Source organism: Scophthalmus maximus, chromosome 6 (assembly GCF_022379125.1).
Source record: "Scophthalmus maximus strain ysfricsl-2021 chromosome 6, ASM2237912v1, whole genome shotgun sequence".
NCBI classification, from domain to species: Eukaryota; Metazoa; Chordata; class Actinopteri; order Pleuronectiformes; family Scophthalmidae; genus Scophthalmus; species Scophthalmus maximus.
Window position 1 is genome coordinate 2,899,842 of NC_061520.1, and position 27,973 is coordinate 2,927,814.

General features: G+C 43.2%; 4 protein-coding genes across 7 annotated transcripts in view; 1 reads left to right on the forward strand and 3 right to left on the reverse strand.

Moving 5' to 3' along the window:
• LOC118308749 (NACHT, LRR and PYD domains-containing protein 12-like) overlaps positions 1–27,973 on the reverse strand; it is a 988,189-nt gene that overhangs the window by 738,713 nt on the left and 221,503 nt on the right. The window lies entirely within an intron of this gene.
• LOC118308771 (adhesive plaque matrix protein) lies at positions 2,492–8,685 on the reverse strand. Of its 3 annotated transcripts, XM_035630149.2 has the most exons (8): positions 8,443–8,680; positions 7,620–7,787; positions 7,348–7,518; positions 7,195–7,245; positions 5,422–5,586; positions 3,882–4,174; positions 3,112–3,239; positions 2,492–2,927 (listed from the first exon to the last, which is right to left on the reverse strand). In XM_035630149.2, the coding sequence occupies exons 1-8, from the start codon at positions 8,567–8,569 to the stop codon at positions 2,774–2,776; spliced, it is 1,257 nt and encodes a 418-aa protein (XP_035486042.2). In that variant the 5' UTR covers positions 8,570–8,680; the 3' UTR covers positions 2,492–2,773. The 3 variants fall into 3 exon arrangements, with proteins under 3 accessions (XP_035486042.2, XP_035486047.2, XP_035486046.2); XM_035630154.2 differs by lacking the exons at positions 2,492–2,927; positions 3,112–3,239 and adding an exon at positions 3,246–3,617 and having other exon boundaries at positions 8,443–8,685; XM_035630153.2 differs by lacking the exons at positions 2,492–2,927; positions 3,112–3,239 and adding an exon at positions 3,246–3,620 and having other exon boundaries at positions 8,443–8,685.
• On the forward strand, positions 11,893–14,877 carry LOC118308797 (ADP-ribosylation factor 2-B). Its single transcript, XM_035630198.2, has 6 exons — positions 11,893–12,161; positions 12,639–12,719; positions 12,813–12,922; positions 13,016–13,087; positions 13,181–13,303; positions 13,804–14,877. The coding sequence occupies exons 1-6, from the start codon at positions 12,095–12,097 to the stop codon at positions 13,888–13,890; spliced, it is 540 nt and encodes a 179-aa protein (XP_035486091.1). The 5' UTR covers positions 11,893–12,094; the 3' UTR covers positions 13,891–14,877.
• appl1 (adaptor protein, phosphotyrosine interaction, PH domain and leucine zipper containing 1) lies at positions 15,349–27,853 on the reverse strand. The gene is made up of 22 exons (XM_035630143.2): positions 27,645–27,853; positions 25,333–25,431; positions 25,156–25,215; positions 24,710–24,781; positions 24,425–24,512; positions 24,266–24,307; positions 24,036–24,094; positions 23,404–23,550; positions 22,949–23,031; positions 22,103–22,264; positions 21,788–21,976; positions 21,638–21,680; positions 21,484–21,540; positions 20,835–20,926; positions 20,512–20,691; positions 19,874–19,926; positions 19,001–19,175; positions 18,720–18,756; positions 18,446–18,586; positions 17,630–17,680; positions 17,274–17,363; positions 15,349–17,123 (listed from the first exon to the last, which is right to left on the reverse strand). The coding sequence occupies exons 1-22, from the start codon at positions 27,696–27,698 to the stop codon at positions 16,971–16,973; spliced, it is 2,127 nt and encodes a 708-aa protein (XP_035486036.1). The 5' UTR covers positions 27,699–27,853; the 3' UTR covers positions 15,349–16,970.

A 27,973-nucleotide genomic window follows, 5' to 3' on the forward strand; every position in this document is an offset into this window, starting at 1 on the left:
CATTAATAGTTAACAACACTACAGCCAGCATACTATTGTGACTGATTGTTCGCAGATGGAGCAGCTTCTTGTGATCCTGTTTAAAACGATGCTGGTGCCTTTTGTAAGAAGAGCAGAGTCTTGGTGTGAGATAAAGTCTCAAAGTGAATGAATGAAAACTGCTTCCTGTAAAGATTTAACATTTATTATTTATTCCTGCACTAAACTAAAAATTGATTTTCCGGTGAAAAATCATTTCGGACTAAAGTGAACTTCTGTCCTGCTCAGGAAATGTTGCTGTCGGACAAAAAAAAAATGAAAATAAAATGCTTCCAAAAATCTGTTTTTAAGAAGAGCAAGCCAACTCCACAGAGTCACTGTCAAACTAAATCAGAACTAAACAAAGGCAAAGAGTCCCGTCTCGTAAATAAACTCAACAAACTTACTCCGTTCTGACAACATCGTGCCCTTTAACTACGGCTTGTGCTTAATTTACAATAACATGGATTGTTTTCTTATTGAGCTAAGTGACTTTTGTCATTTAATGAAATTGCATTAAAAAGAAAAAATATCTTAAAGAAATCTGTTCTAGTAGCCGACTAACATTTTACATTGTGAAGTTAAACGGGCCAGAACATGCAGAACCACGTCTGTGATCCTTGAAATTGAAATAATTCCCACATGGAAGCTTCTGATTTAGCTGAATTCGTGAACAGAACCATATGTAATGACAGCATAACTGTTTCACACGTCATTTAATCTGCCATGGTAGCTTGAATTCTCTTTTCTAAAAGTGTAGTTAATGGTTACAAACATCTGCTCACAAAGTAAAAATTGATGTATGCATTTCAGAATGTCCCTTATTTGATATGGACTTCTTGTCAGACATGGATTATATTTTTTGGTCGGGGTCATTTTCTTTCAAAGCCATGATGTAACACATGTTTTATGAATGCTTAAAAATTTGCCTCTTTTTTGTCAAGGAAATAATTGTGAAGAAAACACCCGGTGACATCTGGCTGTTGGGCAACCATGCAAGTTTTTATATTTGTTAAAAGTGAACGACCACTTTGGATTTTTTATGGAGCAGGTTGTTTTCAGATTCCACTCTGTAGAGAACACAGAGTTTTGTACATAACGGTGTAAAGTGAAATGTTGGCCCCCTGATACGAGGATGTACAACGGTTACTTTGCCGTCGCCACAGATGCTAAATTTAGAGATGTAGTTGAGAACTTTTTCATTTAATGTTCATTTTCCAAAGTAAAGTAAAGTTTTCCAGACATAGACTCTGAATAATGCGTTCATCTTCTGAGCCGTGACACATTTAGCTGGTTTTGACCATTTGAAAAACATAATCAGTATCAAGATTGATACCATTGTCCCCGGCCGTAGGACCAGTGTGGTGTAGTCGTACTGTAGCTGTCAAGCTAACGTAGCATGTGGCTGTCTTTCATATCCAATTATGAAAAGATTTCCAAGTGCCATAATCCTTGATCCATTGTGTCTGGGAGAAAGATAATCAGAAAGTTAACGTAGCCTAACGCCAGCTATTGCCCGGCTACGCTACGTGTTTAGCCTCATTGACACTGACACTGTTTCTGTTTGGAGCCATAACCACTAGGCTAAAGCAGCGGTGGCGCGAGGGACTGCAGTTTTAATAAAGTAAATATGAAGAAAGTGACGGACATTGGTTGATCTTTCTTGACCTTCAGTTGTTTGCGAACACATGCAAATATACTCACTGCTGAGTCATCATAGCAGCCATTTTGAACATATGGTTAGTTTCATCTACCAGCTAGCTAAGCTAGCAGCTTGTACTAGCCAAGAATAGTTTTATCTGCTAGCCAGCTAAGCTAGCAACTTGTACTAGCCAAGAACAGTTGTATCTGCTAGCTAGCTAAGCTAGCAACTTGTACTAGCCAACAATAGTTGTATCTGCTAGCTAGCTAAGCTAGCAACTTGTACTAGCCAAGCATAGTATTATCTCTTAGCTAGCTTAGCTAGCAACTTGTACTAACCAATAATTGTTTTATCTGCTAGCTAAGCTAGCAACTTGTACTAGCCAAGAATAAACACACATAACAATGTACGTTATCTATGTTTTAATCCTTGTTACAGACAAACAGACTCTAATCCACATCTAGCTTTTCTGCTATTATTTTCTGTCCTTAATTAGTTTAATTTTTTCTATATCTATCTCTGTAAATGCGGCCTTAGGTACAAGGGTACAAAATAAAGAGGAATATATATATTCCATAACCACTACACCAAATATAAACCTATAGGTTCATATTTTCATATTTTTTTTCCTATAGCTAATCTTAGCTAGTCCTAGCTTGAACTATAGTTAATATAACTTTGTACTTCCTGTATCAAGTCAGGCGGCATCCTGGTGCAGTGATTGGCACAGGATGTAGGGGGATTATGAATTTCATGAAATTCAAATATCAGATCTTTTATAAAATCCCCATCTCCACCCAAGCTACATGTTACAAAAAACTGACAACAAACTTCTGTGACAAATCTCTTTTATTTTTTTCCCCACTAACATACAAAGTTAAGGAATCAAAATACAAAAGTGACAAAGTGTTTGTAAAAAAAACAATTAACTGAATTATCTTATTGGGGTTATACTGAGATTACAGGTTATAGTTTATTGCCGTGTAAATATCATCACTCTTATCTTATCAGTAATATATTAATTCCATTTCATATTGATTGTTGGTGAATTGCAGCTTTTCCAACGCGTGTGTGTGTGTGTGTGTGTGTGTGTGTGTGTGTGTGTGTGTGAAGCTACAGCATCTGTCTGTTCATTCTCTCCCGGGGCTTCTTCCCCCTCCCGCCGATTGGCTGTCTCGCCCGAATCTCGTACACGTCCTCCAATTGCCCGTCTCCGTTGAGAGAGTAGTTGATGTCGGACCAGGTGAGGACGGAGCCGCGGTACAACCTGAAAAAAAACACACACAAACTTCATTTTTCACATATTAATAATATGATATTGATCATCAAAACCAATATTTGAACAGATTTGATGTAACCCCACTAGCAATTAGTATTAAAATTGGATTCACACACACATACACACACACACACACACACAAACACACACACACTGACACAGAGGTTCATACTTGTAGGCACTGGTGCTCATGTAGTTGATGACTTCTCTGTAGAGTAGAGGATAATCCCACACCTGGACGTCTGTCACCTGTCCATCAAAAGCTGAAATATCCATCACAGGCTCACCTGTCCGTGAACACTGAACACACACACACACACACAAACACAGAAGATAGATAATATTAGAGAAACTGAAGATTTAGGATGATTAATATAACCGAGTAGTTGTTGTTTTCTCACGCTGGCTCATTCATAGCGACCAACACCTCATTTAACTGATTGTTGACCTTTGTGCCATAATTCATAATTCCATGAAAGACATCATGGTCTGCGTTTATATATTATTGATTTCTTTGATAGAAACTCTCATGTGGTTTTGAATGTGGAGCACTCTGATCCTGATTCGGCCTGATCATCGTTCCCTGGCCGCCCTCCCATGTGCTCGCTGTACGTCCAGGGAGTCATCGCGTTGTACGTTACATTTGAGGGTCGTTTTTACTTCCGCACATTCCCATTTCTGCTGCAAAATAAGGAAATATGTGTAAGTTTCAGGTGCTCACGCGAAGGTTTCTCCTGCGCAAGAGTAACTTTGTCGTTTTGTGTTTTTTGTCCATGCCCCGTACATTTCACATCTGTAAGAATATTACATTTCAAGTTTTTCCCAGGTATCGGTTGAAGCCTGCAACTGGAGAAGCGCTCCACTGAGCTCGCAAAGGTAACTGCGTTGATGATGCCATGTCTATCAGTTACTACTCGCCTTGTGGTGCCACTCCGACCTCACCTTGAAAGGCAGCATCTTCCTGATGCTCATGTTTGAGCCGCTGAACACCTGGGCCACTCTGTGCACGGTGTCCACGGTGAGGCAGACGCTGGTCCACATGTCCGCCGCAGAAACGTCCGGCCAGAATTTGATGTTGGGTAGGAAGCTCTTGGTGGAGGAGCTGTACCTGTCACATGACAGGCTATACCATGAATTCGAACTGACTTGAAAAGACAGACGGTATCTGCTGGATGGACTGAGCGTGACTGTGGGGCCTCCTGAGTCGGTGAGGTAGCGCAGACACACGGACAGACCTGCAGGATTCAAATGAAGGAGCGCTCATTCACGAACGCAATTCACCAAGTTAAAACACTAAATGTCTTTTAAAAAAGAGTACGGAAGCACATCAGGGCCAGGCATAAGAAAAAAATGGGGAGGAGGAAGATTTTTTTAAATCTTGCGTTTCGAGAATAAAGTCAAAATGTCGATAATAAAGTTGAAAACTGTGACCAGGAAGCACTTCTCAGCAGCACCAAACGACCGGATGTTGACGTTTTGTTAGCCAGTTTGTTAAGCTGAAGCTAGCCGCTAACCAAGTTGTAAAGTTGCGATATTAATATTGACAGGCTGAATCTGGAAGAAACGACGCGGTGACAACGGGTGTTTGCAACATGAACGTCGACGTGTGTCCCGACACGATGACGTTCAACTGCAAACAACCGCTAATTATTTTTGAATGGTGCGCAGTTAGAGAAGCTAGCGTAGCTTTGCTAACGTTAGTTAACGTGGACGTGTGACGGCTGAACTGGAACCACAACAAGGACGTTTAGGGACATTTCAACTTTAATCTCCACATTTCTACTTTATTCTCGAAATGTTAAATAAATTAAGAAAAAATCTCCCCCCTCATTATTTTCTTCCGTACTAGAGCCATAATGTTTAAATATCAACACATAAAATAAAATCTGACTTCTCTAGGTTTAACAATTGCTGAAAACATTTGGGAGGGTGTAAGAACACAACTGGATAACTTATGACATGGGTCATTTGTGGACATTTTAATGTGCTAAAGTTTCATACTATACCATTTAAGTAAACAAAAACACGTGGACAATGCTTTGGTTGTTGTAACATGTGAACATAAAAAAGGGAACAAGATAAAAGCACCGGCTTGTATCTGACGGTTGTCGTTAATCAGTGACGGCCTTGCAGACAGTGAGGTTTTATTTTTTTATCATTCTTGCTCTATTGTTTTGCATATATGCAAAACATGCAGGGCCTGTAAATATGACCTTTCCACCTACGTTGCATACAATGAACATACGATTGTCAAATTTGTAACGCTTAAAGTCTCTTTGCACCCTTGTGGTCAAAAATCGCTCCACATTCATCTTTGATCTGCAAAACATACGTCGTTGCAGTTTTTTGGACAAAGGGAAACTCTGTTTCCGTCCTGTTTCCCCGTATAAAACTACGAGACGAAGCATGAATGGATTAAATTCACGTTGGGGGATCTCGCGCCTCTGTCTGGTGTTGAACAGTAGTTTGTTAACTCACTCACCTGTAGTCGAAGGCTGCGTGGTCATGGGAGGGTAGGTGGTGGTGTACCAGCGTTGTGTGTAAGGAGAAGTAGTATGGGGGGAGTAGTTGGGGGGAGATAAGGATATTCCTCCTCCATTGTAAGATAAGGTGAACATCTTCCCGTTTAGATTTACTCCAGGACGATCTGGGGAAGGAAGGAGGGAAAGATATCACACGATTACCAAAGTATGTACTCGACCAAGTGGCGACCCACCGCTACGTCACCCATTTTATCGTGAGCTGCCGCTTTGAAGTCTCGAGTTTAGCATTTTGTTCAGCGTCATCTTGGTTGTTGTCGTTTTTTTTTAAACCAGCGGTAACCATATTTGGAGGAATTGGGGGCGGCGCCCGACTGAGAGATCCTCCACCTTCACCTGCGACCGGCACCTATAGGTGATTGACGACTAGTTCCGTCCAATTTAGAAACGTGGTTGGCCCCGTTTAGTTTTTTCTAAAAACTCTGGGGGCAGTGTTGTTCTGCAGAACGGACTTTCAGAAATGGAGAGTTTGGACCGCATTCGCCTCCTGATTGGTGTTCGACAGTCACGACTCGGCTCAAAGGGCAAAGGGCAAATGATCACAGTTCCACCTCTTAGTTTTCGCCGTTGCCGTTTCTCATTCATAGTATTTACTGTAACTAAGCAACCTGATAATGTGCTTCCTGTTCACATGGGCACACACACGCCCAGTGCACTGAATGGTCATGTGATATATACGTGGTTTTTTTACACTACGTTCGTAAGGACGGGGATTAACACTGATACGGATAAAAACGCTCATGTTGACAGCGATAGTTTCAGGTTTAAAACACCTTTTCTTTTTTCACCGTGTCTGTGTGGATGTAGCCTGAAGCATCTGCTCGTATCTGAAGGTTCTCGTTAAACAATGACAGTGAGGTTTTATTTTTTAACATTCTTGCTGGATTGTTTTGCATATTCAGAACTTAAATATGACGTTTCAATCGTGTCTCAGTGGTGCTACATCTTATACAGTGTACATATGATGTCATTTTGTCACTCTTTAAGTCTCTCTGCCCCCTTGTGGAGAAAAATCCCTAAATTCATCTTTAATCTGCAAAACTACAGAAGAGTATTAGTGCCAGGCATAAGAAACCAATTTTTTTTTACAAGATGAAATGTTGATATTAAAGTTGAAATGTCCCTAAAAGTCCTTGTTGTGGTTCCAGTTCAGCTGTCACACGTCCACGTTAACAAACGTTAGCGATGCTACGCTAGCTCCGGTAACAGCGCGCCTCTCAAAATTCCTCAACGGTTGTTTTGCAGTTGAACGTTATCGTGTCAGGACACGTCGACATTCATGTTGCAAACACCCGTTGTCACCATGTCGTTTCTTCCAGATTCAGTCTGTCAGTAATAATATCGCAGCTTTACAACTTGGTTAGCAGCTAGCGTTAGCTTAGCAAACTGGCTAACAAAACATCAACATCCGGTTGTTTGGTGCTGCTGTAAAGTGCTTCCTGGTCACAAATTTAAACTTTAATCTCGAAGTATTTCAACTTTATTCTCGAAATGCAAGATTTAAAAAGATCTTCTCCTCTCATTTTTTTTCTTATGCCTGGCCCTAATACGCTTTGGTACAAAACATACCGAAGAACATCGTTCTTCAGTTTTTTTGACAAAGGGAAACTCAACAAAAAAATCTACTACGAGACAAAGTATGAATGGATTAAATTAACATTGGGGGATCTCGCGCCTCGATCTGGTGTTGAACAGTAGTTTGTAAATGTACTCACTTGTAGTCGTAGGCTGCGTGGTCATGGGAGGGTAGGTGCTGTACCAGGTCCCTTGGTAAGGAGGAGTGGTAGAATGAGGGGGAGAATATTAGGGAGGATATAAGGATATTCCTCCTCCATTGTAATTGTGTTGTAGTTTGTGAACGTACTCACCTGCAGGCTGCATGGTGATGGGAGGGTAGTTGGCGGTGGTGTACGGGTACCTGGTAGGGTAGGTGGTGGGATACCGGGGCCTGGTAGGGTAGGTGGTGGGATACCGGGGCCTGGTAGGGTAGTTGGTGGGGTACGGGTACCTGGTAGGGTAGTTGGTGGGGTACCAGCGTCCTTGGTAAGGAGGAGTCGTAGAATGATAGGGGGTTATTAGGGAGGATATAAGGATATTCCTCCTCCATTGTTACTGTGTTGTGTTTTGTGAATGTACTCACGTGCAGGCTGCATGGTCATGGGAGGGTAGTTGGCGGTGGTGTACCAGCGACCTTGGTAAGGATTTGTATTAGAATGATGGGGGTAATAGTTGGGGCGATATCGGTATAGTCCTCTTTTATTGAAAGATAATTTGAACATATCCCCGTTTAGATTTACTCCAGGACGACCTGGGGAAGGAAAGAGGGAAAGATATCACACTAGCGACTTGAGACGACAGGAGAATCATCTTCTCATCATGTGACTCCAAAATGAATGTTAATGTTGCTCTGTAATTGCTGGGTGTGTAATATGCGGATCAATATTAACAATTTATGACAAAATGTTATTGTGAGCTGCCGCTTTGAAGCCTCGACACGACCCTGCTCTTCTCCATTTTTCAACGTTTCATTTCATATTTATTGCCAGTTGTTTTTCTTGCAGCTTTGCAGCGTGAATTCGTTTATCAATTGGAATTTTTTTTCATTTCATGCTTTAGTTATTTAGTGGCTTGGCAGGATTATGGCCGACGCCACAGGGCTCCTGCAGCCCGGTGTCCTGCGTCACAGTTACTGCCTATAGTCCGGTTTATACTGGAATGTTAATGTTAATATGATCTGCGTTTAGTGTGTGTGTGTGTTTGTGTGTGTTTGTGTGTGTGTGTGTGTGTGTGTGTGTGTGTGTGTGTGTGTGTGTGTGTGTGTGTGTGTGTGTGTGTGTGTATGTGTGTGTGTGTGTGTGTGTGTGTGTGTGTGTGTATGTGTGTGTGTGTGTGTGTGTGTGTGTGTGTGTGTATGTGTGTGTGTGTATGTGTGTGTGTGTGTGTGTGTGTGTGTGTGTATGTACCTGTTGTCCACAGATTAGGAGCAGTATCGGTCGTACCAGGTTCCCCACTGGTGGTTCTCCAGACGCCCAACACTGACACGATGACCATCATCATCGGAGCCAGGAGCAGCCTGCCCTTCATCTTCATCCTCTCTGTCCAGAGTCTCTGCGGCCGAAGCGTCTGTGTTTGCAGTGTGTACAGTGTCAACTGTTACCGTCCCTCTCAACAGGCTGCAGCTCCTCTCTCACTTCCTCATTCGGGGCGTCGACCTGCAGCCTGTTAAGTTTCGTTTCTGTGGTCAGAAACTCTCCCTCGTGTCTCCCTCGTGTTTGGGGGGCCAAGGTCAAAGGGGCCTGGGGCCCCCAAAGTCCCTTCAGTTTAAAGAACGTTCTGTGTCCCATTCAATCTTAGCTCTAGATTACAGTTCAAATGAATCAATATAATCAATGAAGTGTTCATAAGATGAAAAAAAACAAAACCTTTCACATGCGTATACACATATATAACCATAAACATGACATGAGATCCAGGCATGATGTCAGTGGCTGAACTAAAGGGGGGGAAGTACTGGAAAAAAAAGTGAAATGATTTCAATTTGTGGTGATTTTTAAATTGACATTTAAAAAAATGTAACATGTTACAAGAAATAATAATTTCTTCATCTCCTGTTGTTGTTGTTTTATTGCAAACACCTTTCCGCTGAGACAAAGTTCGAACTCAGTGGTCTGGTTAAACTCTTTTTATGTAAATTAACCCATGACCCTCAAATCTGATGAGATCATGATCGCTACTTCCTAATGTTTCTCCAATTTCTAAATTTGTAATTGTATTTTGTTTATTACCAAAACAGCCTGTTTTATACCCTGGGTATATTCTGGGGTGGTATATATTTTGGGCCCATAGAACGGAACTGTTTATTAAAACGTTGAATCTGCAAAGACAAGCTGCTGTGACAAAAATCAAACCAAAACTGCACAGCTCGAAAATTAAAAGTAGGATTTTTAGTAATCGTAATACTAGTAATATTTTACGATAATCCCAATACACGTTACATGGCCAAACAGTGTTCATAGAGATGTGAATCTCCAAGTGCTTCACAAAACAAAAAGGGAAAGATACAGTTTGAGGAGTAGCTGTCAATGCTGAACTGTATTTACTATATTATATTGTTTCCATGACAAGAAATCTGTCATAAACCAGATGATTTGAAGCAGACGAACACGTTACGTAACGAAGAGTTGTGCAATTGCCACTGACGGTGTTGTAACAGAGTACGTGGAGGAAGAACAACTCGAGATCGACGTCTGGCACAAAAGGAAACACCACGTGATGTCTCACTCTGCCGTGATTCCCCCGGACAAAAAAACCCACTCCGCAGTCTGCTCTTCTCGCGTGGCCACGGAGGTCACGGGAGGTCAAAGGCCGACTGCAAATAAAATACAGCAGAACAATGCTGAGGATTTATATTATTCCTCCAGAGAACATTTAAAACAATAAAAGGAGGGGTGGTGGTTTTGATTCACGGTGTCTGTATTTTCAAAAAAAATCCTTTTTATGGGCTTCTGTGTGTGTGTGTGTGTGTGTGTGTGTGTATGTGTGTGTGTGTGTGTGTGTGTGTGTGTGTGTGTGAACTTCTCCTTTCACAGACGTGAACAGAAACCACAGAAGACCCAAACTCAACCCTGACGTCACACTTAACAACTTGCCGTGTCCATAGACATCGAGGTTGAATTCCCAAAACCTGTATTGGTTATTTTTCCAGTGGCAGATTAATAACCAGCGCTTCAGCATCAGCGGGAAACGGGAAGCGAGGTGTTTCAAAGTCCAAAGTTCTGTTGACCCAAACATCCACACTCGCGTCCTCCCACTGCAAACGTCGTGTCCCTGCAGTGTCACACTTCTGCTGTTTCCATCCGACAAGTCAAACAATTGTGTTATTAGTCATTTGCCGTAGCGACGGATGCGGATCCACATTCGATTTTCCCTGAAACAAAAAAACTCTCCTGTAAGATTTATTAACAATGTGGGAGTCACCTCGGGAACTCGAGAACCACGTGAACAGAGTTCCTTGTCTCTGCAGTTACGTCGGAATACCAGTCGACGATTAGAGGAAAATCAACTTGCAGGCACGAAACACAATTTCCACCGCGGAGGAAACAACAACGCACCGGTCACAGCCGACCTGGGGTCAGCGATATCCACTGTGTCGGATCAGTCCCACGTTGTGAGACAGAAGTCGACAAAAGTATCTAATAATCAAGGAAATAATCGATTGTTTCATCTGTTTTCATAATCTATCTGTGTGTACGGGCCAAGTGGCGTCTCGCAGCGACGTCAGAAGAACGAAGAAGAAGACCAATCACGTTGCGATCTCTTAGCTCAACCAGAGCTCGCAATAGCTAACTACACCTGTGATCAGCACCTATTGGACGGTACCAGCTGTCAATCACGCGTTCGTTCACTGTAAATGGACCATGGTTTACAAAATGAATTACAAACATCTCAGGAAAAAAGATCTTCTCTAGAAACAGACTTCTTTCAGACAGTGGCATCGCCCTCTGCTGGTCATCTGAGAGAAGACAGTTGTTGTTGTTTTTACGGCATTTCGTATTGGCGTCACTTTTCTACAGAAGAGAATTATTGCCAGGCCTAAAAAAAAAAATGAGAGGAAGAAGATTTTTTAAAATTTTACATTTTGAGAATAAAGTTGAAAATTGTGACCCGGAAGCACTTTGCAGCAGCAAACTAATTTAAAGAAAAGAGCGAGTGTTACAAAAAACACAAAAAACAACGAAACAAAATGTTCACAAAGTGTCATAAACAATATTCATAAATTAATAAATCATATATGTCCGAAAAAGGAGCCAAAGTGTATTAATTCCCACCCCATTATTCAACTGCTTATAATTAACTGTACAAAATTAGCAGCTATATAAACACCTGTTTACACCAAATTATTTTCATTCATATACCCTATCAAAATTTTTACAAAACCGGCAAAGACAAAGAAGAAATATCCCACTCAAAATCACCTACCCTCATCCCAATATCCTTTTTAAAAAGATGTTTTGTTTTTCTTTTGAAACTGACTTTTGTTTTAAATCCAGTTCCAAACCGTTCAGAACAGTCAATTTTTTTTTTTACAAAATTACAAAATTTTACTGCTTCCCTTCAAAGCCCTCCACAACCTTGCCCCCTTATTATTATTATGGTTATTATCATTAATTTATAAATTTATAAATTTATAAATTTATAAATATATGAATTTATGAATTTATAAATATATTCATATATTAATTTATTATTACATATTTATTTTATCATACAGTCTATGTAACCACTGCATCACCCGTCGCCTCCAGATGACGTGTTCACACTTACAAAGCCAGTTTACGTTTGAAAAAAAGAAGAAGAAGAAAAAAAAAGAAAAAGTGCGAGCCTTTATTTTGAAATCCAGGTGAAGCGGCTGTAAAGTGTCTTCCGGTGTGCGGTGTTGACACCGATTGCGCCTCCGCTGCCACCGTGTACCGAACTGACAGCGACGGCGATGACACCACGGAGAACACACACACACTCACACACACACACTCACACACACAATCACACACACTCCTCTATAAAAGCACACACACGCACCGAGAGCCCTTTAGTGCGGAGGAGGAACTTTCGACCATGGGCGTCATCATCTCGCAGCTCTTCTCCAGGTTCAGCTCCAAGACTCCGGTCCGGATCCTGATGGGTGAGATCAGATCATATGAAACGGATGATTCTCTTTTTCAAAGTTGATCGTAGAGATGTATATATATAAAAATTCATAAATATATATTATTTTTTAAATTGGTCTTTTTGAGGGAACTGTGTAACCGATGTCAAATTTATACTTGTACCTTAAATCAATGTGTTATTTTTAATCTTTTTTCACAGAAGTCCTGTTGAATGATTCATTAATAAATGCATGATATTAGCAGGTAAAAGTTTTTACATATGGCTGTAAAAATAGAGAAAAAGCGCAGTATTAAAATTTTGAATAATTGTATTCTTTATCATCCCTAATGGATTTCACTGGTTTCTTTCTATTTAACATATTTGGTTTTTGGACGAAAACAAAGATATTTTAAAACGTCACCTCAGACATTATTATTGTTGTTGTGACGGACTCATTGTATACTAATGTGTGTGTGTGTGTGTGTGTGTGTGTGTGTGTGTGCGGCTGCAGTGGGCCTGGATGCAGCAGGTAAGACCACCCTGCTGTACAGACTGAAGCTGGCCGAGGTCGTCACCACCATCCCGACCATTGGTCAGTGTACCTGATGTGTTTATATGAAAGAGTCATATTTAAAGGAAATATAGAGTAATATAAATACATGTGTGTGCGCGTGTGTGTGTGCAGGTTTTAACGTGGAGACGGTGGAGTATAAGAACATCAGTTTCACCGTGTGGGACGTCGGCGGTCAGTCCGTCATCAGACCTCTGTGGAGACACTACTTCACCAACACGCAGGTAAGTAAAACCACAGCCGTCGTTGCCACGGCTACCACGTGGTTGCTACAGAAAGAGGACGCCTGCGGTAACGTCTGTATCCGTCTCCTTCAGGGTCTGATATTTGTGGTCGACAGCAACGACCCCGAGAGGGTGAAAGAGGCTGCTGACGAGCTGCACAGGATGGTAACACACACACACACACACACACACACACACACACACACACACGCTCCATCTCCTGCCTGAGGTCAAGGTTGTGTCCGTGTGCGGTTGCAGTTGGAGGAGGACGAGCTGAGAGGCGTGGCCGTGCTGGTGTTCGCCAACAAACAGGACCTGCCCCGAGCCGCGTCCGTCGGCGACGTCACCGCGGCCCTGCGCCTGTCAGGCGTCTCGCAGCCGGTGAGAATCTGTGGCGTCGCCCCCGGAAATGCGCGGGCGAGCGCAACGTGCGACTTGTGGTTGCCGGCGACTTGAACCGCGCCACCGACGCAACCACAAGCCAGTGCGACCCATCGGGTCATCATCGTTCTCAAAGCTTTAAGGACGTGTGAGAGAAATGTATTTCTGCATTTTCCCCCTCGATGCCTTTCGCATGGTTTTGATTTACTCACAGAATCAGAGACAAATATCCAGGAAGCCACACTATGTTCTAACGAGACACAGAGTGCAAAGTCACGATATCCGCTCCAGGAGGCAGCTCCGAGTTCTCGGAGCTCGCTTCAACCAGAGGTACTGGCGGGATGGTTTAAACCTCAGGGCCGAGCGACCTCCAGTGGCACTGGATTGAAGCCACACTGCTCGACACAGTGATCGAGTCCGAGAGACGCGGTGCGATTCTCTTCCTCCTCGACACGTTCCACGTTTAATACTTTGTCTCCATCTCTTCCCGGTCTCCGCAGTGGTTCGTCCAGGCGTCCTGCGCCGTCAGTGGCACAGGCCTGGTCGAGGGTCTGGACTGGCTCTCCGCCCAGATCCTGGGACGGTAGGAGGAGCCCACGAGACCGCGAGTCCAGCGCCTCGCAAACGGCATTTCACTGCTGTGATCGCAGCGCACAGACAACCATGTACAGATCCCAGCTTCCACGTGGAAAACCCTCGAACGTGGAGTTTGTGCTTCACTCGCGTGTGTCACTTTAACATAGTTGAAGACGGAAGATGGGATGAAATGTCAGCGCGACAATGTGAAACGAGGGCATTACGTTTATTAACCTCACATGATCAAAAAAGCCTGAAGCTGCTGTTAATCTGCGCTGAAATAAAACAAAAAGACGGCGGACGTGTACGGTGTCAAAAGGATTCTACTATTTCCATGTTGCTGCTAAAAAGAAAAAGCTCTATTCTTCCCAAAAATTCCAACAAGACACGAGTCATCTGAGATTTCAGATTGTGCAATGTGTCATTTTCTTTTTAGACCAGTGGTTTCCAACCTTCTTGGTTTGTCATCCCTCAGGTCTACTGTACTTCACAAGTCATGACCTTAACACGGACATGAGTCGTGATTAGTTCAACCAAAGAGTGATTCTTCATTGTTTCTTTTGGAAAAACTAGGGGGAAACACATTACATATCATTGTGTATGTATATCCAGATTTATCCGTTGATCCTGTATTTTTTTCCATAGTAACGCTCAAGGATTTTTAAACCGACAGGTGGTTAGGTCATTTTATTAATGGGAAACTAATTCTTATGCACTGAAGATCTTCATCTTTTAAAAATGTATCTGTCATTAGTCACTTCTTTACTTTTTTAATTTTCATAAAGCAGAAACACATGATTCAGTAGTTATTTATTAGACCATGAGTTATTGCCCCGAGGGTTTTTGTTGGATACATTTGTATTTAAAGTTGTTGTTTGGATAATCAGCTCTGATATTTCTAAAACTCTGTGGCCTGTTCTATTTTTCCACGTCAGACTATATGTCATTATGGAAATGTACATTATTTGTTATCTGATTAAAAGTTGTTATGGCGGCAACTTTGTGTTTGTTTCATTTGAAATAGAATGACCTTTCAAAGTAAATACTATTCTACTATAGAAATCAATATTTGAATAAAGAAAAAATATATATAGATATGTTTAGGCTATAGATGTATGTACATATATTTATGTATAAGCAATACAACCAGCTAACTAGTTATATTGTAAGCTAGGCTAACAATATAGTATAAATAGCTATTGATTTATTATTTATTAATACATAAAGATAAAAGTTTACAGCTAAAACAGGAAGTGATTAAAGAGTGAAAATTGTGTTATTTTTTAAAGCTACAGTGACATTCTGTGGTTCAGAAAATGACATTTTTAAAAACATAGATATAATGATAAGCTTTGCAAACATTAACATGACCATAAAAATCCACCAAAATTTACATCTTTAAATTGTTTTCCCCGGCAGCTCTTTTTTCTCGCGGAGGCTGAAAACATCCGCAGACCGACTCGGGCGGGTGGAGTTAGTGTTTTTATTCGGCACTGAAAAGCCTTTTTATTAATCATGACACTATACAACATCGATCACTTAAGACATATGTACAGTTCCAGCACCCGCTCGTGTTTTGCCTGTTGTTAAAGTGCAGCTCCATCAACACGTGTGAGTCAAGGTAACAACAACCTCCACCCCCCCAAGAAAAACCCCAAACAAGCGGAATATAAAATCATTGGTAACCTGTCGATTCAGAAAAGTCTTCACGTTAACGCCGCCCGCCGCTGACCGAGGAGACACATGCAACGTCTCGGTCCCACCTGGACAAAGAAGCTTGTTCAGTTCAATTCTCTACAGTTCTGGGTGAAAGGCAGATTTTATGAATAAAACAAAGGCCCCGACACAATGACGCAGATTAACATCACAATGGAGGACGGTCCGGATTTCATGGAACATGGCTCTTACACACACGTTTACTGAGTTATTAAAATGTATATGCTTTTCTAAGAGAATCTAAAAGTTTGTAACCGTATTTCTTTTTTTCCGACAAAAACAGCGTCAGTGAGGAAACGGAAATGTCGGTGTGTGTAGCAGACTGTATTTTGACTGTTGAAAATTATAAAGTAGATGTTTGTTGCTTCTTTACGCCACGTCAGAGTATGAAGTAGTAACAAACATCCCAAAATATTCTATCTTTTCAAACTAACATCTGAATTTGGCTTCAGCGTTAAATTTGTGATATAAACTCTTTTATCACTCAAAGTAGCGAGGAACAATAATTATGAATTTTTTGTCAATTAATCCGATTATTTGTAGTAATTGTTTGGTATATTAAACACCTGGAAACGACACAGCAAAAAGAAAAGACCACAATTTTCTACTTCTCAAGCTCACATCATCAAATGTTGTTTCGTTTGACTGATGGATTCAACGTTTCAAGACTCTGGGAGTTATTTCTCATCCTGGGGTGAAAAGAACGAGCAACCGGTGACCGTCCGGTAGGAAGATAAAAGATAATTTTTGAGAAATAGATAAAACAGATAAAAAAAAAACAAAGTCAGATATAAGCATCACAACAGAACTCTTCAAAATAAGAGCCCTTGCTTCTCTTGTTTGCTCGGGAACATTGCAGGTCACGTGATTCCCCAACGACACCGATATAAGAAAACATCGGAGGTGTCCTGTCGCCCCCTAGTGGATCTGCGAGTGGCCAACGTGCCCCTGGGCAAGAGCCGACACCGACACTGACACTGTCCGAGTCCGTCTGCTGTAGTTAATTCCTTCTCACATGCTGTTCTGCTCTATATATCTCTGGTATTATTCTTAGCTCTCTTTTTTCTTTTTATTAAATAAAACATATAAAACAGAAACTTACAGGTTAATCTTTGATTATTATTATTTTTTTATCTGGGTCTGGAAAGCGGAGCCGGTATAAAAAAAAAAAGCAGCGCCATTTTTACACAGAATAAATCGAAAGGGCTGCGACTCCCCTTGTTCCTCCTCTCACAGCGAGGGGTGCGTTCAGTTCATCCTCTGCTCCATCGGAGTCCAGCTGGAGAGGGAGCACATGTTTTTCAGTCCCGGGCACCAGCCCCGGGTGGTGCTCCAACTCGCCGGGGAGGTGAAACATGCATCCTCTGCACCGTCGTCAGGCCTCGGACTCGCCCTTCTTCTTCCCCTCGTCCCCGGCATCGCTGTCCTCCGATTGGCTGTTGCTGAGCACCAGGAACTGTCCGTCGGCGGCGGGCGGGTTGGCCGGACGACTCGAGGCGGCGATCAGGCGGCTCTGCTCCTCCAGATCCTGAGAAGACGACACACGTCGCGTCACGAGAAATAAAGGGAGCGACAAGTTGAACACGTTGGAGCCTGAAGAGGTTAAAGGTCACCGACTGAATCTGTTTATTAAGATTTCAATTTTGTGGGGGGTTAAGGGTTAAAGATTAAAGGTCACCTTTTCTATCTGCCTCTGCTTGTCGAGTTCCTCCTGCTGTTTCTCTTTGGCCTTGTCCTGCTCCTTCCTCTTCTCCACCGACTTACGGTCCTGCACAGTGAAACCACAACAACAACAACAACAACAACAAGATCACAAAGATAATCAACATCCAGCACCAGAGGGAAGCATCATCATCATCTTCGTCATCATCTTCGTCATCACCATCGTCGTCGTCACTTTCGTCGTCATCGTCATCATCATCATCATCATCATCATCATCATCATCATCATCACCATCATCATCACCATCATCACCATCCACGAAAATAAGACAAAGCGTCAGCTTCATTAGTTTAGTTTCAAAAGAGTCTCACCATCTCAGAGTGGAAGGCGATCTGCTTGGCTAGACCGACGCTGTCGCAGATCTGAAACACATGACGGAGACAGACAGGTCAGACAGACAGACAGACAGACAGACAGGTCAGTCAGGTCCGACAGACAGACAGACAGACAGACAGACAGACAGACAGGTCAGTCAGGTCCGACAGACAGACAGACAGACAGACAGGTCAGTCAGGTCCGACAGACAGACAGACAGACAGACAGACAGGTCAGACAGGTCAGACAGACAGACAGACGGACAGACGGACAGACAGACAGATAGACAGGTCGGACAGACAGACAGACAGGTCGGACAGACAGGTCAGTCAGATCAGAGAGACAGACAGGTCAGTCAGACAGACAGGTCAGACAGACAGACAGACAGACAGGTCGGACAGACAGACAGACAGACAGACAGACAGGTCGGACAGACAGGTCAGTCAGACAGACAGGTCAGACAGACAGACAGACAGACAGGTCAAACAGACAGGTCAGACAGACAGACAGACAGAGAGACAGACAGAGAGACAGACAGAGAGACAGGTCAGACAGACAGGTCAGACAGACAGGTCAGACAAAGAGACAGACAGACAGGTCAGAAAGACAGACAGACAGAGAGATAGACATGTCAGATAGACAGACAAGACAGACAGACAGGTCAGACAGACAGACAGACAGACAGACAGACAGACAGACAGACAGACAGATAGACAGGTCAAACAGACAGGTCAGACAGCCAGACAGACAGGTCAGACAGACAGAGAGACAGAACAGAGGGTGAGACAAGAGGGACAGACGAAGAGCGAGACCTTCTCTCCGTCGTTGTTGGACTCGAAGATGTAGCAGACGGCTCGGTCGTCACCGCGCCCGCTCGCCGACTGCAGGACGAAACCAAACAGCCTCTTGTTGTCCTGGTGGGACGAACACTGAACCACGCTGGACAGAGGGAACTGCAGCGGGAGGAGAGGAAGAGGAAGAAGAGGAAGAAGAGGGATGGAGAATGAAAGAGAGGACTAGAGACACTCATGAATCAAACACGTCTGAAACTAAAAGATGGATTCAGAGTCGGAGAAGACGTCTCACCCTGAGTCGAGTGACTTGTGTCTGAGGATCAATAAGCCTGGAAAGAAAAACAGCACGTTAAAATCCAAAAGGATCAATAACGGAGCAAATGTTATTATTATGATATTAATATCTTCTATCCTCAATTTGTCCACTGAATGTGAATGAACACAGCTTTGTTCTTAGACGTGATATCTCAACATTCATTGGACAAATTGCCATTAAATTAAAAAAACAGATGTTCACGGTCCCAAATATTTTTACACACTGGGTTTACAGTACTGTACAGTACAGGCTCATACTTGAGGCAGTCGCAGGTGACCAGCAGGTGTGACTCGGTCATCCTGAAGATGTTGTGAATGGCCCTGGCGGCCAGGATCTGTCTCATGGTCTCAGGGATGACGTCGGCCGACTCGGCCGTCCTCACCTCCATGGAGCCCAGGAAGCGGACGATGAAGAGCTGGTGCAGGATCGATTCTGGGAACCACGGACGACCAGGGAAGACCAGTGTAATGTATTATTAAAATGATTATTATGACTCATTTAAAAAAAAATTAGAGTAAAAACATTATTATAGTCGTGTAGAAATTGTACAACGACTTTTTTTTGGGGGGGGGGGTCCACCAAATGTAAATACAAAGTTCATATAATAAAATATGTAATATGAAAACAAAGTAGTATAGTAAAATACTGAAATACAGAAAACAACAAAGGTGAGAGAAACTTGAATTAGAATCATATTTCTGTTATATTTACATGTAGGAAGTAAAAAGAAGTGCTGATTTTTAGCTGAGCTGGAAAAATTATCAAGACAAACACCAAGACTCTTGTCTTATAAAACACAAACTGTGAATGAAGCATAAAGTTCACATTTGTGTGTTTTGTCAAAATTAGTATTTTCAGCATTAAGTGGTCTCATTGCTGCCCCCTGTGGCTGGAGGCGGGAACACACACACAGAACACCTGCCACCTGTAGAGTTTAATGAACCAGCATGACGACGACGAAGACGACGAAGACGAAGACGAAGACGACGACGACGAAGACGACGACGACGACGCAGCTCTTGAAAACTTATTTGGACTTTTCATCGGACAACAACAACAAAAAAGTTACGTTTGTGAGTAGATGAAAAGATATTGAGGGTGAAAAAAGACGAGACGAACACAGATGATACCTTCACTGTCTTCTGATGTGCCGTCTCCAGACTCTCCGAATGGATTACTCCTTCTGTAGGACACACACGCACGCACACACGCACAGATTAGATGCTTTGATTGATTTGTTACAAATGACAGGTTTCAGTTTTCTTGGTTTTCTATTAATTCAGTTAGAAGTACAATACTTCTGAAAAAATAAAGAAAATATCAAATGGACAACACAAGATGTTTCTTAAAAAAAAATTTCACTTCAGGACAATTTTTAAGTTTTTAAGTTTTTAAGTTTTTAAGTGTTTAAGTTTTTAAAAATTATTCAAATAACATTTTTGATGTAATTCGATTATTTTACTTTTTTAAAAAATAGTTTATGTTTTTAGTGAATCATTTCATTTTTTATTATTCTAGTTGAAGATGTGTAGCTGGATATCCACAGATTGCTAAATAAAATAGCATTTGATTTTTACATTATTTGGGTGAACTGATCCATTGAAACATGCCTATTCGAGGCAACACACACACACACACACACACACACACACACACACACACACACACACACACACACACACACACACACACACACACACACACACACACACACACACACACACACACACACACACACACACACACACACACACACACACACACACACCTGCCCGACTGAGCCGCGGTCTTGCTCTGTGCCGAGTTCTCCTCGCTGACAGGGGAGATGATGTCAAACTGGATGGGTGTTTCCGGGGCGACCAGTGCGTCCAATGAGAGCACAGACAGAGCGGGCGACGGCTCCGACCCCACAGAGCTAATGCTGCTCGCTCGGCCCACGCGCCCTTTGCTGGAACGAAGAGAGAGAGAGAGAGAGAGAGAGAGAGAGAGAGAGAGAGAGAGAGAGAGAGAGAGAGAGAGAGAGAGAGAGAGAGAGAGGGATTCAGAGATCTGATTGGCTGCCGGGGGAACAGTCGTCAGGGTCGCGACTACCTGCTGGGTCTCATGCTCTCGTGTCTCTGCTGGAAGGACGGTGACGGCGTCACAGCTTCGATCGCCGATTGGTTCACTCTGGCCGCCAGCTCCTGCCAATGGGAAGATGTAACCGTCAGCTTCGACCAATGAGAATGTGTTCAAGTATTCCGGATTTTCTGTGTAATGTTACCTTTAATTCATACTGAAGATTGATTGATATTCAATTAATAATAACCAACGATAATCAATCGTTTCTGTGTGAACTCGAACCAACATCCAACTTTACCACAGTGAGTGGCTGGATGTTGGTCAAATCAGTGAATGAAATTTTGAAGTCTTGAATTCAGATGCAAAAAATTCTGATACATAATTAAAATTTCAAAGTCTGGTGCGACAGATTCGCTTCAATGGAAGAGTCCCAGCGAGCGAGTGGGCGTGGTGGTGACTGTAAACTAAAGCTGGTGATTATCGTCGCATCAGGAGGATGTGGCGTAACACAGAATGTTCCGGAAGTTTTCCTGTTGGCGTGAACGCGTCTGATGCGGTACAATCTCCTGCTGCCTTCGTCACATGTGAACGGCAAACTCCCAAAAAATGTCTGGACCCAATTTTTTCTGGAGTTTGTGTGTGACAACCTGTGACCGGGGGGTTAATGAAGGACACGGACCTCTGCGTTCTCACTCAGGTAGATCCTCTTGGAGATGTTGTTGATGGTCGAGATCCACTGGTGGGAAGAAGCAGCGGTGGAAAGATGGCGTCAGAAAACAAAAAGACAGTCGTCACAAAGCAGGTCACGTGACATTAAAAAAAAAAACAATCACCTCCTCGCAGTCCCTCCTGCTCTCCGCCTGCAGCGTCACCACTCTGACGAGACACAAAACAAAGGAAAAGTGGCGTTAATGCCTCGGAAACGGCGAAGAACATCTGGGGGAAAGAATAATAACCGCGTGAAGAGCAGCGAGCGCTCTCACTTCTTGCCGTCGAAGGACGTGACCTGGAGGCAGAAGCGGCGGTCGTCACTGTCGACCGCCATGACGGAGCAGTTGTCCAGGTCGGTGACCAGCCCGCCCGCCACCTCGCCGCGGCCCTGCTGCATCAGGTTGCCGCCCTGCGTGAAGAAGTACTGACGCTCCCAGGACGACGACACCAGACCAGTCTTACTGCGGGAGACACACAGACGGGCCGCGTTCACAAACAACTAACAACAACAACGGTGCGCGCGTGTGTGTGCGCGTGTGTGTGCGCGTGTGTGTGTGCGTGTGTGTGTGTGTGTGCGTGTGTCTCACTTGCGGATGAACAGGTAGCCCTGTTTCCTGGTCAGGTTGCGGCAGACGGGCGAGTGGGTGGGGTCAGGGTCACACGGCGCGTACAGCGAGTCGCACGATGTCTCCATCTGCTGGATGGTCTGCTGCATCTGGCCCACCTCGTCCTCCATCTCCCGACGGACACTGAACACACACACACACACACACACACACACACACACACACACACACACACACACACACACACACACACACACACACACACACACACACACACACACACACACACACACACACTGGAATCACATGTTCCTCGTACGTGTTTTAAAAATAAAAAAACACAGCTGATCTCTTTATTTGTATATTCATGTTTCCATCCAACAGCAGCTTCAAAACCGCTGTAAAACTAGTTATTGTCAATTAAAAATTGTTTTCAAGATATGGAATATAATACCGACTAGAGCTGCAACAGCTCATTGATGAATCGATTAGTAATTGACTTCTAAATTATATTATAATAACCGATGAGTCGGTTCACATAGTTTTTATGAGAAAATAAAAGTCAAAATCTTCTGATTTCAGCTTCTTACATGCTAATATTTTCTGGTTTCTTTGCTCCTCTGTGACAGTAAACTGAACATCTTTGGTGTGTGGACAAAACAAAATATCATCTTAAGGGTTTTGGGAAACACAATCAACATTTTTCAACCATTTTATGAACCAAACAACAAATCAATGAATCGAGAAAATAATCAACAGATTAATCGATTATGAAAATAATCGTTAGTTGCAGCCCTAGAACGGACAAAGAGGAAAAAAATAAAATGAACGACCCATTTTGGAGGAAGCGTGCGGAGGGTTTCTTACTTCTGGACGCTGGTTCCTATGGTTCCCAGGAAGTCCTCCCACTGCTGGGTAAGATTTTCTGATCCCAGCTTGAAGAAACTGATCTGCGACAACAAATAAACAGAAAAAATGTCCTGATTCAAAAAGATTCTGTGTCTTAATTGGTTCAATCTTAAAGCTACAGTGTGTAAAGTGTTCATATATGTATAATCAACTCTGAATGAGTTAAATATAGTTCCATGAGGTGGACCCGACCTCCGTGTGAGTCTCCATGGGTCTACGTCGTGTTGAATACGGTTGTTGCACAAAACGGAAAATTTGAAAAAAAATTACACACTGGGGCTTTAATCTCTAGTTGTCTGCCAGTTCCACGTGTTTACAGTGACTTTTATTTACTGTTGCTGTTGCTGCAGATGAAGAGCTCATGTGTGCGTGTGTGTGTGTGTGTGTGTGTGTGTGTGTGTGTGTGTGTGTACCTGGGCCTGCATGTAGCCCAGCAGCGGCTCCAGCAGGGCCGTCTTCTTCTTGTACTGCAGCGTGTTGAGTGAGCAGAAGTAGTGCATCATGGTCTGGTGCTGCTTCTTGCGGGAGGTGTAGACGTCCTCCACGACCTCCGCCCGCAGCTGCAACACACACACACACACACACACACACACACACACACACACACACACACACACACACACACACACACACACACACACACACACACACACACACACACACACACACACACACACACACACACACACACACACACACACACACACACACACACACGAAGACTCTGCACTTAGTCCAGCATTAAGATTAATTATCATCATGCAGAGATAATATCTTTCGTTCAAAGAAAACACTCCCGAGTCAGAGATGCGTCCATATCTTTCTAATAATTTCTGCAGAAATGTCCCATTTGCTTTAAAAAAACAAAACAGAGACATTGCTAGTGGAAATTCTTCAACACATCTGAGTAAACAAACTCAAACATATCAAAGCTTTATCAATACTTTCATAGCGTTACCAAGGGGTGTATTATAAAAATATGGAAAGTATTGAAGAGATGAATAATTAAACCTGTGAGGAGCATTCCTGTCAATAAAGCAGTTACCTTGTCGTTGTCCCTCTTCTTGGACAGGCGGCTGTATCGATTAATGGCCATGTCATGATCTGCACACACAAACATATTGGTAGTAAAACTCAGCCTTAACTTCAATAAAAGAGTGAGAGATGTGCACCTTTGTTCAAATTGGGACAAACAACAATAAAGCCCCAGCTGAGACGGATATTTCAGTAATGATGAAGCGATGAATCAAAATTATTCGCAGCCCACAGACTCACCATTGCTGGATATCTGGAAGACTTCTTTCAGAGTGAGGATTTCTGCAGAGACACAAAAAGAACAGAGTTATAGTGCGAAGGTTATTTTTTTAAATACTACATACCAGTATACGTGTAATTATATATAATTTCTTGTGTTCGCATGTGTGTGTTTCCTACCCTTCAGGTCTCTTTCTTTGAACTGGGTGATGGGAAACATCATGGCATCTGCAAGTTGTGTGGACAGGACAGCGTGACAGGAACTCAACTGGAACGAGAGAGAGAAGAGAAGTTATGAAAAAACATTGATCATGGCCGCATGCTTTGCGCTGTAAGTACACGGAACGGTTTGCTCGGATCGGTCAAAATAGTTGCATCGCCGACGTGTTTCTCCCACTCGGCAACACACAACAAGAGGAGGTATAAAAACCAAAAACGACAGAGCGCGTTTGTGTTTCCTCTCACCTCATCGATGACTTTTGCAAACTGCTGCAGGGTGGAGCTCATCACCTCGTCGTCGCCCCCTAGAGGAAAACGCTGCAGACGACAACAACAACAAATTACTCCTGTGAGGAAAACACAGAGCACATGAATCTGTGGCTTCATTTGATCTGTGAACACATTTTTACGTGTTATGCTGCCATGGAGCGAATAGATTCACGACGAGTGAAAACGGGTCCAAAGAATGGACAACGTCTGTTGACATTTTCACGTCGCTCAATAGACGTCACATGATTCGTTGCGTCCGTTGGTAGTGCCTCTCTTGGAAATCGAAAATGAACCGAGAGGTCCCAGACTAATACGCATTTAAGTATTGGCCTGGCTACGCCAGGCTAGTCTGGGCCAATGTGGTCTAACACAATCTATAGTGTTATAGCGTTAGACCGGGTGGTTGGTATGAAGTGTCCCACCTGTTTGTCGTACTCCTTCAGCAGTCTGGAGGTCAGGTGGGTTGCAGCACTGAGCTCATTCTGCAGGAGAAAAAAAACAGGACATGTTACCACATATAAAAGTTGCTGAATATTCAACTGCAATGCCTGATTACCAGTCAATCGTGTGTGTGTGTGTGTGTGTGTGTTTCTTTGTACCTGTGCATCATAAATCCTCTGCATTGCCTGGTAGAGCTGTGTGCAGTAGTTGGACATGGCGGCAGTGTCCTCCTCAAACACTCCCAGCAGAGAGCGGGTCTACAAGCACACGCACACACACAATAAACGCGGTGAAAATGAAAGTCGGCGTCAATCGTCTCGACTCATCCACAGAACCTTGGCAGGTCATGGCTCCAAACGATCCGACGTGTATACGTGTAACTGCCACAAACCAAACCCATGTCTGTCTGCGTTTGTATGCAAATTCTCAGCTGCTCCCTGTCCCCACAATGCAATCTGTTATCAAGGTGAGTCTCAACCGCTATTTTTGCCAGTATGCCGCCAGTAAGGGCTTGTGTGTCATTTCATTGTCACTGTGGGAGATTAAAAAAAAAATGAACAAAGTTTTATGCAAAAGTCAGCACTGAGACAATGCTTCCATCCCCGTGCTTAACAGTTAAGTAATGACTTTGTAGTGGGTTGCCCAAACTTTCGCACTTTGATATTTTGATACCTGTTTGCAGGAGTTGTAATTACTGATATAAATAAATAAATAAAATGCTACTTGCCCAGATGTGCCCAAACTTTTCCAAACAACTATACAGCTTTGAATTTTTGCTGCTATTCCTGAAGGCATGGTGTTTAGACACGTGGCATAATGACATGAGCAACACACTCCCTGCCGCTTGAATCAAAAAGGAAATTATCTTGTTGTCTGGCTATGTTATACATATGTATTTGGACTTTTTTTGTTTTTGTTTTGTGAGACCACAAACGCAAACATATTCTTAATTACTACATCGTTTGAGAAAGACAAAGAGAATTTTTTAGCACTTTCCCTCGAAAACCAACTAAAATGATCAATCAATCGCTTATTAAAAATTAGAGCGACACTCAGCAACACCAAACAATCCTACATATTTATCCACATATAGAAGGAGCTGGTATAGCTCAAGTGGGTTACACCGCTGACTTTGGTACAGAAGGTCGGGGGGGTTGATTCCCAGTCAGGGCGTGGCTCCTTAATGCTTCCTGCCTCCCTCTGATATGACTGACACCGAAAAAATAATAGTCAAAAAAACAGTAAGTGGCTTTGGACAAAAGCGTCAGCTCAACGAATGTAATGTCACATAGTGTCTGCACCACACTGTACAAACTCATACATCATAATCCATGAATCATTTCCTGCTACGTTGTTGGTGATGATGCAATAAATTACAGCTGCAACAGTTAATCGATTAATCGATTACTAAATTAATCGCCGACTATTTTGATAATTGATCTGTTCAAGTGTTTTTTATGGAGAGAGAAAAAGTCTTAATTCTCTGATTTCAGCTTCTTAAATGTGAATATATCTTCTGGTTTCTTTGCTCCTCTGTGACAGTGAACTGAATATCTTTGGTGTGCAGACAAATCAAAACATCATCTTGGAGTTTTGGGGAAACACGATCAACATTTTTCGCCATTTTCTGGACCAAACAACTAATGGATGAAGAAAATAATCGACTGATTAATCGATTATGAAAATAATAGCTAGTTGCAGCCCCTACATTAAACATGTCTGGATCCACACATGGCATAACCCTTCTGACAGAATAAACTAAATACATGAAGGAAATAACCCCTTCGATTGAGATAACTGCGGATTAATCATCTGTCAATGTGGCCGATCTAAAAAATCAACTGATCATCGCTCCTCGTCTGGAGAAACTGATGAGGAGACACGAACTCTACACTTGATGCACAGACTCAACCGGGTCTGGTCTGGTCAGGACACACCCTGACGTCATGCCTGATCAGTGATGATGTCACAGCAGGTGACCTGACCCTGGGTCACCCTCGGCTCTGATTGGACCGTGTGTCTGCTCACAGCTGCAGCTGCCACTCGCTTCACAAAATCACAAAAAGCAGCTGGATGACACTTCCGCTTTGCCAAGAGACAAACAGCTAGAGAACACCGGAGAGGGAGGGGGACACGATAAGCTCAGAGGCCACGGGAGTAGCGGACTATTCCTTTAAAAAAAAAAGAAGCAAATCACCGCTGGATGATGTTTGGTTGCTTGGTGACTGAAACCTTTTCCTGAGCTGAGCTCCATTGAGTCGCCGACGCACAGCCCGGGGTGTCACGTCGAGGACGCCCGGGTTGACAGCTTGGATTCGCCCGCGGGGCCGTTAGCGGCATACCGTCGCTCGTTTGTGGGCAAACACTGAGCCTACAAAGACAGCTAGCCTAGCCTAGCCTAGCCCCGGATGAGTGTGTGCTAACGTTAGCATGCTAGCACGGAGGGTCCTGGGGGAGGAGGTCTGTTTACCTGCGGGCTGTCCTCCAGCGTCTCCTCTATCGGCAGCTTCTCTATCCCGGGCATGGCGGCGGCGGAATCGGTGGCAAATCCACGGACAAAACAAACGTGCGCACACACAAAAATAAAATCTCTTCGACAACTCCCACTCCAAGATTTCTGGACAACTGGAATATCCCAAAACAGATTCCACCCAGCTGCGCGTGTGCCCCGCCCCTCGGGCGGATTCTGATTGGATGTAAAAATGACATCGACGACATTGATTGGCTACTTGTTTAAAGGGGGGGGGGGGGACGCTCCATTTTGGTTCTGAGCCGGATCGCCTTTTCCACTGTATTCGT

Bases quoted from the DNA above. Each gene is read 5' to 3' on its own strand.
- LOC118308797 (XM_035630198.2), top strand. From the start codon at position 12,095: ATGGGCGTCATCATCTCGCAGCTCTTCTCCAGGTTCAGCTCCAAGACT. The intron at 12,923-13,015 runs GTAAGTAAAACC...CGTCTCCTTCAG, and splicing joins ACTACTTCACCAACACGCAG to GGTCTGATATTTGTGGTCGA. The intron at 13,304-13,803 runs GTGAGAATCTGT...CGGTCTCCGCAG, and splicing joins TGTCAGGCGTCTCGCAGCCG to TGGTTCGTCCAGGCGTCCTG.
- appl1 (XM_035630143.2), bottom strand. From the start codon at position 27,698: ATGCCCGGGATAGAGAAGCTGCCGATAGAGGAGACGCTGGAGGACAGC. The intron at 20,692-20,834 runs GTAGTCGCGACC...TCTTCGTTCCAG, and splicing joins GAGAGCATGAGACCCAGCAG to CAAAGGGCGCGTGGGCCGAG. The intron at 17,681-18,445 runs GTCTCGCTCTTC...CATGTGTTTCAG, and splicing joins CCAACAACGACGGAGAGAAG to ATCTGCGACAGCGTCGGTCT.
- LOC118308771 (XM_035630149.2), bottom strand. From the start codon at position 8,569: ATGAAGATGAAGGGCAGGCTGCTCCTGGCTCCGATGATGATGGTCATC. The intron at 5,587-7,194 runs GTGAGTACATTT...TTCCTTCCCCAG, and splicing joins CACGCAGCCTACGACTACAA to ATCGTCCTGGAGTAAATCTA. The intron at 3,240-3,881 runs GTGAGGTCGGAG...GTGTGTGTTCAG, and splicing joins GGAAGATGCTGCCTTTCAAG to TGTTCACGGACAGGTGAGCC.